Genomic DNA, 15,514 nt, shown 5'->3' on the forward strand with positions numbered 1-15,514 from the left:
CAAAACATGAATGTTTTTATCCTAACACATATTGTCAAGCTTTTGAATATACGGGTTATTCATATGATTGACGTAATTGTTTGATCCAAACATGTTATTTATGCCCATGCAGGGTTACTTTCATACCATGCTCGACATGACAAGATAACAACAGTTTATAAAGCAAGTCAGGAATGGTCTTGATGTGGTTCCAACAATATTACAGAACAACGATGCAACTCTATCAAGAGATGCGGCATAGTGATCAACCGCCTTGTTCAAATAATGATTTGACAGATTTGATCATAAAGGTACTGCCAACCTCAACATACAATAAAATGATATTCAATATCGCAGTACATCATCGTCAAGGATCAAGCAATGCTTTAATCAAGGGGAGTAACATACGCTCTGCACTCTTTTTTCCTTACAAAAGTTTTGTCCTATTGGGCTTTCCAAAGGTTTTTAATTTAATGAGCGATCGGAACGCGTATTACCAGATATGTGTACTCTTTTTTCTTCACTAGGATTTAACGAGGCACACTATCTATTAATAAACATCCATGGGGGAGTGTTATAAACTATTTGTCAAGTTTTATTTTGGATGTATTATTAATGATTATACAACTAGAAGTGTAAATTGTATCACTTGACTTAAAGTGATAAATACAACTTGCAATATTAGTTGTACCAAGTTGTATCCATCAACTTGCACAAGTTGTATATTGTAGATTGAGAGGCAAAGTTCTTCTATAAATAAAGAGCTTTGCCTTCTCATTTGTAACATCAAGAAAAGATGATAATATAATCTCTCCCTCCTCTCTACAAAGTTATTGGTTTGCTTCTCTTATTTATTTCCAATTATATATAGTTTCATAACATTAGACACAATATTTAAAAACTATACTAGTTAAGTAAACTGGTTAATTAATGCATAATATTAAATTTTATAATATTATTCATCATTAATAAATAAAGATAATGACCCTATAAGGGGTCGTTTGGTGCATGGTATAAGCTGGGATATCCCAGCACAAATTTTGTACCATATTTGGTAGAAGAATTTATACCTTCTACCAAACAGAGTATAAAATGAAGCACAATATTAAGGATGTGATATCTCACCTTATCCCACTAACCTTGAGATTATTATATCACATCTCCCAGATGGGAAAATTAGTACCGGAATTATAATCCTGGTATTATAATCCGAATAATTTAGTCCGCGTACCAAACGACCCGTAAGTTCTTTCATCATCTTAGAGTAATATGAACTGACTTTTCAATTTTCGGTTTCCTCTCTCTAAGCTCTGAAGCGCAGGTTACGATAACCTACATCGGCCGCGTCGGCCATGGCTAAACGGGGAAGACCACGCAAAGAAAAATCAAATACTCCTGCCGGGACGGTGGGAAGCTCAGTAAGCGCGAGATTAATAGCCGAGACACTGGAACAAGGAGCTACTCAGAGGATTATGACACCAAAATCAACACCCATCCAACCACTGACTTTAAATATCAGTGGAGCTTCTAGAGCGACGAACAAAGCTGCAAAAACTCTCAATCTTGGGGGAACTTAGCTGCAATTTGCGGTTGACAGAGCCAAAACCCCAATCGTGCAAGCCTCCGAAGCCAATGGAACAATACCAACGACACAAGAAGTGGTGAATCCGGACGAGCAGAAGGACGAACCCCCACCAAAACAAAACTGGGCTGGACTTTTCAAAGGTAACAGATCTGCTGACAATGGTTTAACTCTATCTTATATTACCTCTGATGTGATTCCGGCCAAGTTGTTGTTCAACTTGAGAAATAAGAGGTAGATGTAGAAACCAACAAGTGGAAATGCGTTAATAGCCTATGTTATTGGGGATTTACCAGCTACAATTACATGAGCAAAATTATAGCTCAAATCTGGTCTCAAGTAGCTGATATTGAGGTGCTTTTACATGAAGATGGGTATTACATAGTGAAGTTTCAAGACAGGGATGATTTGCAAGAAATTTTATGTGTTGGCCCTTACTCAGTGAATAATCGACCTATGATTTTGAAGAACTAGACACATTATTTTGATATCAACATTGAATTTCTCACCAAAATACCACTATGGATATTCCTAAGTTGCCAATGAATTGCTGGGGCACTAATTCTTTAAGCAGGATGTAAAGTGCAATTGGGAAACCACTATTTACATATGCTTGCACTGCTAAGAAGTCCAGAGTATCATATGCTAGAGCTCTGATTGAAACGAATGTCACTAAACCTCTACCAGATGGTATATTAGTTGTAAACCCTGCAGGTAGACAATTTGAACAAGATGTTGAGTATGAATGGAGGCCAAATATTGTTCACAATGATTAATGAAGATGATCACATCAGTGTGACCCTCCTGAAATTAATGAGCAAAAGAAGCAAGGTCAACCATAATTTTCATACATTTGGTTGTGTTTGTTTTGTGCATCTGCCTCCTTTTCAATGCAATAAACTTTAAATTCGAATACTAAATGTGGTTTTATAGGTTAAAGGTGCTTCGCGAAAGGTTTATTTTCTATGATCCAAGTTCGAATAAATTTCGTGTTGATATACCGTGTTTGATGCCGGTGATACTTCATATGTAATTAAGGTTAATTATTCTCTATGAACTACTCTAGACCTGCTGAATCATTGATGATGAAGATAAAAGGAAATAATAGTAAGTCCTAACTGAAATTTGAGGGGTTTTATTTACTTATAAATGTTGTTTTGTTATTAATGGTGTGAATCACAATCTTGAAGGAAGCCACGTGTTATCATAAACACTAGGTTAGCAACATTGCCCCTGGGCTTTGGTGTAGTGGTAAGAGTTCATCACGTGAATGTTGGTTAGGCACACACATGATAGCTTTGAACCCTGTCATAGTCAAAAGCATGGTATTTAAGTGGAGAGAGGTAGGGTGAGGGGGTTTGGGGGGGGGGGTCCATTATCCACCGAGTTTCGAATCATGCGCTACTAGCCTCGGGGATTTCTCAGTTATAAAAGAAAAGGAAAAAAAGGCTAGCAACATTGCCCCTGGGCTTTGGTCTAGTGGCAACTGACAAGAGTTCATAATGTGAGTGTTGGTTGGGCATACAAATCACAGCTTTGAACCCTGCCGCAGTCAAAAGCATTGTATTTAACTAGAGAAAGGTAGATGGGAGGCCCCATTATCTGCCGAGTTTCGAACCGTGCGCTACTAGCCTCGGGGATTTCTCAGTTATCAAAAAAAAAAAAAAAAAAAAAAAAAAGGTTAGCAACATTGATTGACCTTGTCACGAGAAGCAAGTGCAGTCTATCCTTGGAAGTATGCTTTTGAAGAGATAGTCAGTCTTGGGAATAGAAGAAGTAGACAAACTCATATACAAGAACTGCACAAGAATAGGCGAAGGGGAGTGCAGAATGATGTGGACAAGAGCGGAAACAGGAAAACACTGTATCTACTCAATGGCTACAGAGAATGCTTTGGAAAGCAAAAGCCCCAACAAAGATGTTTTTTTATTGACTAGCTTTTGCATGAGGCATGACTAATAATACAAAACAACTTGCACAGAAGATGGGGTTTTCTTTTTTTCCTTTTGTGAATGTTCTGCTGGATCTGTGTGATATATATCCTGCTGCATTGCAGCTTAGCAAATTGCGTGTATGTTTTGGAACCTTCAAGGTTAGTGAATGATGCTTGGAAGCAAGCAGTGACTAGCTGGTAACTGCAGAATCTAAGATTATAGGCAGACATGGACCATTCCTTTATGAATATTTTGGACAATTTTGTTAGACAGAAACCACGGTTGTGTTGAGGGTAAAACATAGAATATGTCTCTTGTAAAGTGTAGATCTCCTTATCATATCATATCATATTATTATAAAAGTGGGAAGGCACCAAGTGAAAAGTTGAATTACCAAATTGCCCATCAATTATTCAACGACCATTTTGCCCTTAACTTAAAACTATTTTTATAATCTTTTTTTCCAAAAAACAGAACTTCCCACGTCATAACTCTCACTTAGTGCAGCCTATTCAATGCTTTGAACTTTCATCTTCCGGTACATATCCTAATGACACTAATTTGACCCAAATTTAGCCACACTTATGTAAAAATCATCATAACCTCCATTGTACAATTTTAAATTAAGATAAACTTTGAAAAGAAAAGATAGAAATGATATTAAGTAAGCATAAATTAGTAAATTTGACCTAAATAGTCATATGAATTTACCCCATTTGGGCCATTGTGACCAAAATAATGTGGCCAAAAGGCTTTATTGAATTAATGTAGCAATTATTTAGCATTTAATAGCAGCTCATTAAATCACATAATTAAAAGAACAACGTGTTCTATGGGAAAGAAAATTTCTTCAGTTGACGATGGTTTGAGAGAGAACAATTGCCTAATTAATTGTGCACTTTCTGATATTTGAGCATAATTTAACAAATCAATAAAGGATGAGAAAAGACTTTCTTTTGTACATGTAGAATTGCTTTAACTACCCACAAATATATCAGTCTAAAAGTTGGAAGTTGAAAGAAATCCAACACAGTAAGCCTCATTTTAAATGTTGAAATAAGGTCTTTTGGCCACATTATTTTGGCCACAATGGCCCAAATGGGGTAAATTCACAATGAAAGAATACCTACCTTGCAAACTTTTTGATTTCTTCTGGTTATGAATTAGCATTAATGGTGAATTTATGCTAAATTATGCTTATCAGACATCTTATATAAATGGACCTTAAGAACATGCCTAACCTGACCATTGGATGAAACAATAATGCACAGCCACAAACTTAATTACCAGGTATTTTAAAATATTTCCTTCTGCCTGCCTCTTCAGTTCTGAGCCATTTAGTTATTATTCCTAAAAATTTGCTATTTGTTCTTTTAATTGTGTTTTCTTTGTAGGCCTTCTTTGAGTACTATAGCTTCAAGTAGCTCTAAGGGTTTTAGATCTTCCAAATCATTTCCGCAGGAGATTCGGACCCATTTTTTTCTGATCCTTCGAGAAAAAGATTCGTTCTCTTCATAAAAAATAGGAGGTAGAACCAATAAAGATTTCTTTTTCAATTCTGTGTGATATAACCTTTTGACAAGGAAGAAAATCTTCTTATAACTTAAGGAAAATATGCTTCAACTTTCAGCCAAATAGAAGAAATTGGTTGGATTTTAATTCCATAATTCAGCCAGTATATTTATATACTACGTACGTTTTGGAAAAACATACCATGTACATCCACATGTTTATATATATATATATATATACACATATGGTACGCGTAAGTTGATTATTTGTATAAATTTATTCTCAAGAAAAGTGTACATATGTCGTTTCTCAGGAACGATTTGTAAGGGTGGAAAAAGTATTGGTTCAAGATCGTTTGGTGTGATTAAGAAATGGTGGCGTAGTTGCTAGACACGTGGTGACCGTTTTATATGGATAATGCTGTCAGATGCGTTCATAAATTTCTTTAGAAATTTAAAGTTAGCGAATCAACTCCTTTTCTTAAGCCTAAATATCCATTAACTTATTTATAGTATTAGGTTAAGGGAACAACTGGTGCCAGTTTAAGGTTTGAGTTTCTTGTAGTTATTAGGATGAGAAGGTTTTCAGTGAGGAGGAAAGTTAAACTCAGGGATTTGAGTTATGCGTTTATTTTTCTGTATTTACAAGGTTCAATAAACATGGGTATTTCTAAATTCATTTGCTTCTATTAACTTTCCATGATTACTGAAGAAGGATGCCTATGGAAGCAATTTAACTATCAAAGTAGTCTTTGCACAGTTTTGTGTATCATCTCCTTATAGTACATACTTGCATCTAATAACATAAAAACGTTACTCATTATACATTTTAAATAATCAACTTAAGTTTGTTGTTCAGATTTCGCAGGTTCAGAGGATATCTAATCATCTCTTATCCAACAACGAAGTCATTTTAGTAGACTGATTGTTCATCAATTTTCAGTTGAATTTTTCCGCCGAATAGTTTGTGATACTGATTACAATGGGCTTGTATGGGACTAACGTGCAACGCACGTGTCCAGAACTAGTAACTTAAATTTTTTGGTGTATGGGGAAGTTTTTTAATGATTTTTGATAAAATGCTGGACTTTAAAGATTGTCTACACACTCAGAGGAACGAGCCCAGCTCTTTTGTATAGATACAATCGTCTTGATGCTGAGGTTCTTATTAATAAAAGATTTACCAGCATAGGTAGGTTCCTGTTATATCTATTACGCATGTCTTTAGTGGATGGCAGAAGAGGGTGTGGAATGAGGTATAAAATACAAAAGCACCAAAATGATATCTATTGCATTCTTTGCTGGAGATTCCATTGACATAGCCATTGTAATGTTCTTGTTGCCACTATGAACCTGCAGATAATGCTGAATTATGCAGCAAAGTTGGAGTGCCTTTTGTAATGGGAACAACTGGTGGAGATAGGGAGAAACTGCACAAAACAGTGGCAGACTCAAAAGTTTATGCTGTGATCTCCCCACAAATGGGAAAGCAGGTTTAGACATTTTTGCTTTTCTATTTTTTTTTTTTTAAAGTACACCAGACTTTAATTTAACAGGAGGTATACCTTTGTGTTTGCCTCTGTTTTAGGTAGTAGCTTTTCTCGCAGCCATGGAAATCATGGCAGAACAATTTCCTGGATCTTTCTCTGGGTACAGTTTACAGGTTTGTCTCCTTCGCGACATGTAAATGATGTTAAGATAAATTCTTTTCATCCGGAGATTTGCAAATTGAGACCCGAATGGCTCTTGGATTTAATGCTGCTATAGAAAATGTTAAAGCTATTGGGAATTACTTTATGAAGATCAGTGCACCAATTAAGAACTGGAATTGATTTGAAGTGCTCTACAAAATTAGTTTTACGGAAGACAGCAGAATTGGACTAGTGATTAAGCAGTAAATAGCTGTATCCAATTTTACAGTTCCACTATTATCCATCTTTATATTACATGTTCTATGGATGAATTTAGAGTTAAGGACATTAGAAATAGTAATTGCATGAGATTGTGTATAGGAAGCTGTTAACACTGAAGATATATATTGAGAACAAGCAGCAGTAGTTTCGGGTAGACATGAATTGCTGTAGTTGGACTTCCATGTCCATATTGTGGCTGGATATCTAATGGGACAAATGAAACCACCAGTTGTTGCTTCGTGTTTGATTGGGCCACTAGGTTGCAGGATGTCGTTTTTTCATCTTGGCTGCTACATGATTAAAATGGCTATTCCTCACTAAATGAGGAGCTCTTTAGCAGCTGTTCCTTTTACAATCCGGGTTTTGGTTTGCCTCTTACAGTTCACGGATGGAGAGAGATAGGCAGATCATTAAGGGGTCTGAAATAACTTGGAAATGGCTGAACATTAAAATACTCCTTTTCAGCTTCATCTTTAACTTCTTTTTCAACTTCAACCAAATATTTTCCAAACGCCTACTAGATCATTTAGTACCCACCAGATGTCTTGCCTGTGTTTTAGGTTACTATTTGAATGCTCCTGGATTAGACAGAGCAATTTAAAGACTCTGTCTTTCTTGGGGTTGGTTCTTTATTATTTTCTGCTTCGGATTTGACATAGAGAGGACAAACCTCATGTACTGAAATATTAAGGAACTGGTCTGCAAAGAATGATTGGAGTTCTGACTCTGTGTGATTGTGCTGTTTAACAATAAGATATTATATCTAATTAGGCAAATCTGGGTATCCAACCACATATGTGAAGTACATGCTCATTTCCACGTATATTTATCTGTGCATTCATAGTGCATTTTGTTTTCTTCTTTGCTTACCCTTTATTATTTCCTTATTTACTGACCCAGTCTTATTCATCTCAACGTGTTAACGGAATATTCAGTTTGATTTTATAGTATTCTATGATTGAAGTCTGAATTTTGACTCTCTTTATCAAATTATAAGGTGATGGAGTCTCATCAAGCAAGTAAATTGGACACATCTGGAACTGTGAAGGCTGTTATCTCTTGCTTTCAGAAACTAGGTGTTTCTTTTGATTTGGATGAGGTGCGTCTACAACTTCGTTTATTTAGTGATGACAACTATTATGGTTCTTTCACATCCTCCTGTCCCAAATTTGAATTCCTTCTTCCATTTTACTATTTTAGTTCGTCGTGACTTTGACCTTTTCACTATATGGTGAACTTTCTTATGAAATAAAGTTACTCCATGTATTTGATCGTGATCTTCCATGCTTTTACGAACATGAGTTCATCTTTGCAAAATTTGACTATTTTCTAGTACCCCAATTTCAGTGTCCTGTGTCAGTAAGTTGAACGCGGAATAATACGATAGCGTAGAGAAAAAGCTTGAGTTTATTGGTCCGTGGAAGTTCTTATGCCTCACAGCTTTAAAGTGAATTCATGGTCAATGATGGAGAGTTTCAGGTCTAGGTTGGAGCCAAGTTGAGTGGAAATAACTGCCACAAACAAATTATTTGTGTTTTTAACTTTAACCATGTTTTAGATAGCTGCAATGGGCTTCATGAGAGGATTTGATGATAAAGCCATCAGACTAGTACAATATGAATGTATCACCTCCCCAGTCCTGTGTATTGCTTCAAAATGGCGATTTTTGCTTTAAAATTTTTCTGTATACTGAATCAATTTTCTGAAATAGTGACACGATCTGCCAGATAATAGAGTACAGAGAACACCCCCTTATTTTTCTTGCAAAGCTATGTCACCCCTGGCACTTTATTGTGATGCTACATGCTCCTATATCATACCTTCTTCTATCTGGTCCTATATCTCTTCCCATTAAACTGGAGTTGGAGGCTTGGAGCATATAGAGAAATTCAATTTGCTCTCAAGCCTTGAAATTGATTTCTTCTGTGTAACTAGTATTTTACAAGGTAGAATTATATATTCTCAGATCCCAAACAGAATATTCTAGTTATCCTCATGAATTTTCTTTCAGGTACAACTAATACGAGATCCTGTGCAACAAGTTGAGATGGTTGGTGTACCCGAAGAATACTTGTTAGGCCATGCTTTCCACATGTACCATCTGACCTCACCAGACAGAACGTAATACTGTCTATCCTTTGCTTTTTCTTATTTTTGTTGCCAATGTCTATAAGTTGAACAAACATTAACTTGGTTTCATCTCTTTTCAGGGTTTCATTAGAATTTCAACACAATGTTTGTGGTAGATCAATCTATGCAGAGGGCACAGTTGATGCTATACTTTTCCTTGCTAAGAAGGTAATCTGAACTTAAAATGTCTAAATTTGTTATTAGAGCTTCTCTTTCCTGCTTTCACCATGCATGTCAAGGAACTACCTCAGTTAGAAATAGAAGTCTCGAACTATTGCTCTGGCGATTGTTAGGCTTCAAGTTTTTTATTCTGCATTCGCAGGGGATAACAGCGGATGTTTCTGAATATAGGTGAAGTTGAAAGCAGAGAAGCGTATATACAACATGATCGATGTGCTGCGGGAGGGAAACATGCGGTAGCAGCTTAATTAGATATGGTGGAGTAGGATGTATAGCATTTAGACCAAGGAATGGAGAGAAACGAATAGTGGGTTCAATTTTCTTGGATTTGACCCTTCCAGCGGTTCATGATGCTTTCGGATCTGTAGCTGCATATGATTCTTAAGATGAAGCAATCAAAATAATAGTTTGAAGATTCTATTATGACTAGTAGGTTTAGTTCCAGCCTGCATGCAAGCATTGTGTGCGCTCATCTTGAAGAGCTTGTTGTATGCTTTTTATTCCCTTTTCATTTGTACTAGCAGAAGAGAAAGAATGTTAGTAGGAGGATCCCAATGTTTTTGAGAAGTACAATGTTCACTATATATTGAGTTTCGGCTATTTTCTGTTGAGTTACATGATTTACAGTCAAGAGGTTTGATTTGAAGTTATCTGGTTTAGTTATTGTAATTATGCCTGGGTTTAGATTTAATCTTGAGTAGAATCAAATAGTATACTAAAGTTATATATGGTTGTAGTATTACAAATTCCCAACCAAGCTTGTGTGTGTAATAATCACAGTTTTTCCTTTATTTCTCACTCTATCTATACTAATGGTTTTTTTTTTTTCCTGAAAAAAACTCAGAAACTGTTTAGGACAGCCGCTATGCTTAATTCGTACAAATTTTGGATTGCATAAGAGGTCAACTGGAACTAGGCCTAGTCCAAGTGTCAAAAATGAAAGTACCCGATAAAGGATGTCACGAACATGAGTATTTAACTATTTAGAATTTTTATGAAAATAAAATGGTCCATTACAATATTTAAGACTAACATCAACACTGCGATTACAAAACTAAAAGAGAAAGTACATAATAAAATATAAGATAACTAATAGCAGTCTAGACATTAGGAAGCACACAATAAATTTCCAAAAAAGCTAGTCACACTGTCCTTTCTTTCCACTCGTGCCACATTGAGTTTGCCGACGCTCTCTTTTAGATCTACGTTGGGGAATCTCCTCTTGTGTCGGTGCGTCTGGCTCTCGATCAGCTACAACGTCATCTTCATCAACCAACTGGTGATCCACACGGCCTCGACCCCATCTGTTACCAGCTTCCCCTTGACGTCCTCTACCACACGCCCCAGCTCTAGATACATTGGGCCGTTGACAACGTGGAACATGCACATTAGGCGGCTCCTCGTACTCCGCTGGTGGTGTATAATGTGGAGCGAAACTCAACATCGTCCCAAGGGAGGCAGCAGTCATAGACTCTATATTAATGCGTCTAAACTTCTCTGCCAATTCCTTTTTTTCATTAGACGCGGTGGGATCTTGGATAATATTGTGAGCCAACCTGTACGATTCTTGATGTCCTAAAGCCTAAAATAAATTACATAATAAGATATGATAGTGGTCTATGACATGTATAAAAATATCAAACATCTAAAGCAATGTAATGTACGTACCGATTACCTCGTGCCACTTTTGCCATATCTTTGGTATCCTCATCCTATCCACATTATTTCCTATGAAAGGATTTCCTATGAAAATGCGCGAATGACGCCGATACCAACTAAAGTACTCTGATAGTGCTCCTGGCTCTTCAGTCATATGCTCGGCGTGAATTAACTTTCCTCGACGATCTGCCCATAAACCAACCGTATACTTAAAATACTGTTCATCTTGCTTTTTTATAGCATACCGCTTGTCACGTTTGAAATGAAAAGGCTCAAACTCAGCACATGGTCCCGGAATATGCTGCTTCCTACCAAACTGTCTGAGAACGCGGTCTACCATGTGCCACTCACGGTAGATCCCACAAATGAGGGGTACCTGCGCCATCCAAACATCTCGGCCACGCCAACACCACTCAGGGAGTCCATTAATGATGGCTTCTGAATAAGGTTGCCACACAAACTATAATAGAAAGAACATAAAATCACATGATAATAAAAGAAACAAATTACGCATAAGTGTAACTATTATATGAAAACGCCAATAACAAACATAATTAAAATAAAATACCTGACCATCTGTTAGGTTGTCCAATACATCCCTACATATGGCTAGCACATCACGTGTCTCATTTTCGCTGACTTTACGATGAGTCCACTTCCGTGCAAGAGCAGTGTGTGAGTGAAGAGCCGTGTGTGGTGGCTGCATCGGTATAAGTCGCTCCCAAGCCCAAACCTATATTAAAAATTTTAAAAAAATATAAAGATTATAACTATCAAATAAGACAACCAAATAAAATCACATAATTTTAAAAGTCACGTACCTGCAACAAGGAAATGAATCCACACACATCGCTGGCCTTGGACATCGAAGCGCGCGACTTGGACATCGAAGCTCGACATAGTACCCGAATTATACAAGTATGACAATGCGAGTTAAGCTTGTCCCTTATCCCCGAAATATCGTTGTGTACCCATTGTGTTAAGGTCGCAATTTACGTGGTCGTCGTAATGACAAATAGTCTAAATTAAGGCTTTTTAACCTCTTACTTATCAAAAAATATCGTGCCCGCCTTGAAAACAATCCTCGGTGTTGCCGCGATGGCCAATAATTCATATTTCTAGTACAATCGAGGTCACCATCTACGACCATTTTGCCAAACGTCAATTTCGTCGCGTAATCTACGCAAATGAAAGGTAATGACATCTAAGCCGTCTCATATATTCAACTAATTTACATAATCCTTCACCCTCTACTACTCCTAATCCACATCAAAAATAATCCTTCGATGACGCCTCACGTGCTTCCGACAGCGGTAAGCTCGTGGATCGAGTCCTTGTCTGTTCCACACACGCCTGTGATCGATGCTTCATATTTCTAACACAGCTTGAATCGAAAGTAGGCACCGTGGAAGATCCGTAAACAAAACAAATAAGCTCGAATAGGACAACCTTGTAATGTGATCGTCGCCTCACGCAATGATTGAGAGAAGATAAAATAAATAATGTTAAAATAAATATTGCCAATTTTCAGCATAAGGGTTTCGTTCTTTCGATAATTTTAAAACTACATCAAAAACTGTTTTAATAAATTTTAGACGGTGATGACTCCCCTCCTACAACATCTTTCTTGTTCACTATGAGACAAATCCTACCTGCTATATATAATGTTGAAACTTCATCATATTTCATATTCAGATATAATATCTAAATGCAAATAACCCACGAAAATAGCAAAATTAGGTGCAACAATGCAAACTCACGAAAATAACAATAACATAAGAGCAAATTTCTTCAAAAGTGCTACTTAACAAATCACAGGTTATAACGACAACAATGCTTTCAAGAATCATGTTTAAAGTTCAGCTAAAAATCAAACACAATCAAAAAATTAAAAAATACATACAATCAAGAAAAAATCTAAAAAAATCAGATATCATAGATCTATTATAAATACACAATATTATATGAGTTAAAAAAAATACCTTAAATTAGATATAGCAACAAAAGGTTTTTGATAAAGAAATTGCTCCAAAATCAGGCGAAATACTCGATTTTGGAATTGATATTTACAATATTGGGAGACCAAAATGCAGGGAACAAAATATTTTAAAAAAAAAAAAAAAAGTGAAGGAGAAGGACTGTAAGTTGGGGGAGTAAGAACTGTAAAACAATGGTGGAATAAGGAGAAGGCAAAAACAAATTAGGGCAAATCGTGGAAGATATTTGGGGTAAAGGCTAAAGCGTGGTGCAGTCCACGAGTTGCGAAGAGAACTCAAAAAAATAAATAAAAAAATATTGGGTATTTTGGCAACCTGTACCTCTAAGATTTGCAATTAAATATATCTTTTTTTTTAAATGATTGAAAGCTGATAGCATAGTTTAATTAAATACAATAAAGAGAGAGCTGTTTGTTTGTGATTTTTCCTATCTAATAATTAATTAGATTGCCAATTTTTGGTCAGCTAATGCTCAAAGGGTTTCGTGAAAGTTATTTACTGATATGTAATTTAATATTGAAAAATTATAATTCAACAAAGATTTCCAAGTCTTTCTTATGACCTATATTAACTATGTGATTGCAAAATTGGACTGTTTTAAATAATATTAATTTGACTATCCAGAGTTGATTTTAAATGCATGTTGATTGTCAAAATTAACTCAAGTACCAAAACAAAATCTCCTACAACATTTATGTTGAAATATCTTCTTTCTTTGGTTAAGTGATCACTTTTTTTATTCTAAAAAATCGTGGGGTAGTTTTTGGATCAGAAAAGATCTTATATTTTTCGGGATTTAGTGACGTGACTTTTTAAATAATGTTAAAACAATAATGATGAACCTGGACTAATTTAGATATCCAATCCAAAACGGACCCAATACCTAATCATTCCTTTTTAATCTAAAATAATGCTCAAGCTCTCAATGAAGAAGAAAAATTTTGCAGGTGTAAGCAAAAATTTGGTACTTGGAAAGCAAGATAAGGAAAATATATATATATATCTGATATATTTTTTTGATTATCGCATGAAAGAAGAGTCTTGGCTATGAGAATACTAACATTCTGTTTGGATAATTGTTACATGTCGATTAACAAATCACAGGTATATATTGTATTGTATTGTAACAATGTTGGGATATTTCAAGAATAACATTGTTTAAAGTTCAGCTAAAAATCATAACACAGTCAAAAAATTAAATTTATTGATAATTACATACAATGTCCAACAAAAAATCTAATCAAAGTAACAATCATTTTTTTTTGCGCGATATCATATATCTATTATAAATACACAATATTATATGAGTTAAAAAAAAAAACCTTAAATTAGATATAGCAACAAAAGATTTTTGATAAAGAAATTGCTCCAAAATCAGGCGAAATTCCTTCGATTTTGGAATTGATATTTATGTGTTAATTTATTGTTAGGATATGAAAACAAAACTTCAGTCCGAATCAAAATATTTTAAATGTAAAAAAAAAAAATGTTATGAAATACTTGAAGAGCTTTCCGGAGATTTTGCTTTAGATCTGTATTAGTTGGTCATTTCTTTTTGGGACCTTACATTATATATGCCAACTTTAAAACATTATCTCTCGGTGTGTGGATGACATTTATTAGGATTTTATCAATGTATCAAAAACAACTTAGGGCCTAAATCGTGAACTTCAAAGGTATAATTGCATTAAATTTTTAGGCATTTTGTTTCAAAGCGTGGTGCAGTCCACGAGTTGTGAAGAGAACTTAAAAAAATAAATAAAAAAATATTGGGTATTTTGGCAAATCGTGTACCCCTACACGATTTGCTAATTAAATATATCTTTTTTTTTAAAAAAAAAAATGGGACGATACGCAAAGCTGATAGCATAGTTTGATTAAAGTTGGGGACAAAGCTGGAGTCAGTAGAGAGAGCTGTTTGTTTGTGATTTTTCCTATCTATAGGGCCCCGTTTGGTAATTAATTGGATATTTGGTGGACTCACAAACTGAATTTTGGTCATCTGCTAATGCTCAGAAGGCCTCACACGCTTTCTACAAGTGAAAGTTATGTGGAAAATACTGATATGTATAGTTTAATATTGATGGAGCTTTTTGCAAATTATGAATGACCTCAACACAGATTTCCAAGTCTTTCTTATGACCTATATTAACTTTTTGTTTTCTATGTGATTGCAACTTTCTACTTTCTTTTCTATTGGAGTCTTTAGAATAATATTAATTTGACCATCCACGAGTTGATTGCTCAAATGCCATGTTGATCGGATACTTCCAAAAATGCTGCAACACTCATGTCGGATCAAACAAAAATGCACGAATTTTAGAAAATCCGACACACACCCGTTGATATTTTTGAAGAGTCCGAGCAAGATCATATAGTAACTCTAACTTTGGTTAAGTGATCGTCAAAGCCATTTTTTTTATCTGACTAAAGTCACTTCGCTTTACCTAATTAGTTCTTGTGATCATCTTTACCGGATCTTATATTTTTCGGTGAGATTTAGTGACGTGACAAATTTTTAAAAAGGGAATAGTTAAAACAATAATTATGAACCTGGACTAATTTAGATTCCAATCCAATCCAAAACGGACCCAATACCTTACCCGACCATCCCTTTTTAATCTAAAAA

The 15,514-nt window shown here is 35.4% G+C and overlaps 1 protein-coding gene across 1 annotated transcript; it reads left to right on the plus strand.

Annotated features, from left to right (window-relative positions):
- The first annotated feature begins 3,545 nt into the window (after positions 1-3,545).
- Positions 3,546-9,592, plus strand: LOC132061976 (4-hydroxy-tetrahydrodipicolinate reductase 1, chloroplastic-like). The gene is made up of 8 exons (XM_059454644.1): positions 3,546-3,653; positions 6,102-6,198; positions 6,366-6,499; positions 6,595-6,669; positions 7,917-8,018; positions 8,931-9,040; positions 9,130-9,217; positions 9,401-9,592. Exons 1-8 carry the CDS (start codon positions 3,546-3,548, stop codon positions 9,467-9,469), a joined length of 783 nt encoding a protein of 260 aa, XP_059310627.1. The 3' UTR covers positions 9,470-9,592.
- Positions 9,593-15,514: the final 5,922 nt, after the last annotated feature.

Source organism: Lycium ferocissimum, chromosome 7 (assembly GCF_029784015.1).
Source record: "Lycium ferocissimum isolate CSIRO_LF1 chromosome 7, AGI_CSIRO_Lferr_CH_V1, whole genome shotgun sequence".
NCBI classification, from domain to species: domain Eukaryota; kingdom Viridiplantae; phylum Streptophyta; class Magnoliopsida; order Solanales; family Solanaceae; genus Lycium; species Lycium ferocissimum.

What these genes read in the sequence shown, in the direction of transcription:
- LOC132061976 (XM_059454644.1), top strand. Translation starts at nt 3,546, where the DNA reads ATGGGGTTTTCTTTTTTTCCTTTTGTGAATGTTCTGCTGGATCTGTGT. An exon ending in TTTCTTTTGATTTGGATGAG is followed by an intron (nt 8,019 to 8,930) that starts GTGCGTCTACAA and finishes ATTTTCTTTCAG; the next exon opens with GTACAACTAATACGAGATCC. An exon ending in TACTTTTCCTTGCTAAGAAG is followed by an intron (nt 9,218 to 9,400) that starts GTAATCTGAACT and finishes TTCTGAATATAG; the next exon opens with GTGAAGTTGAAAGCAGAGAA.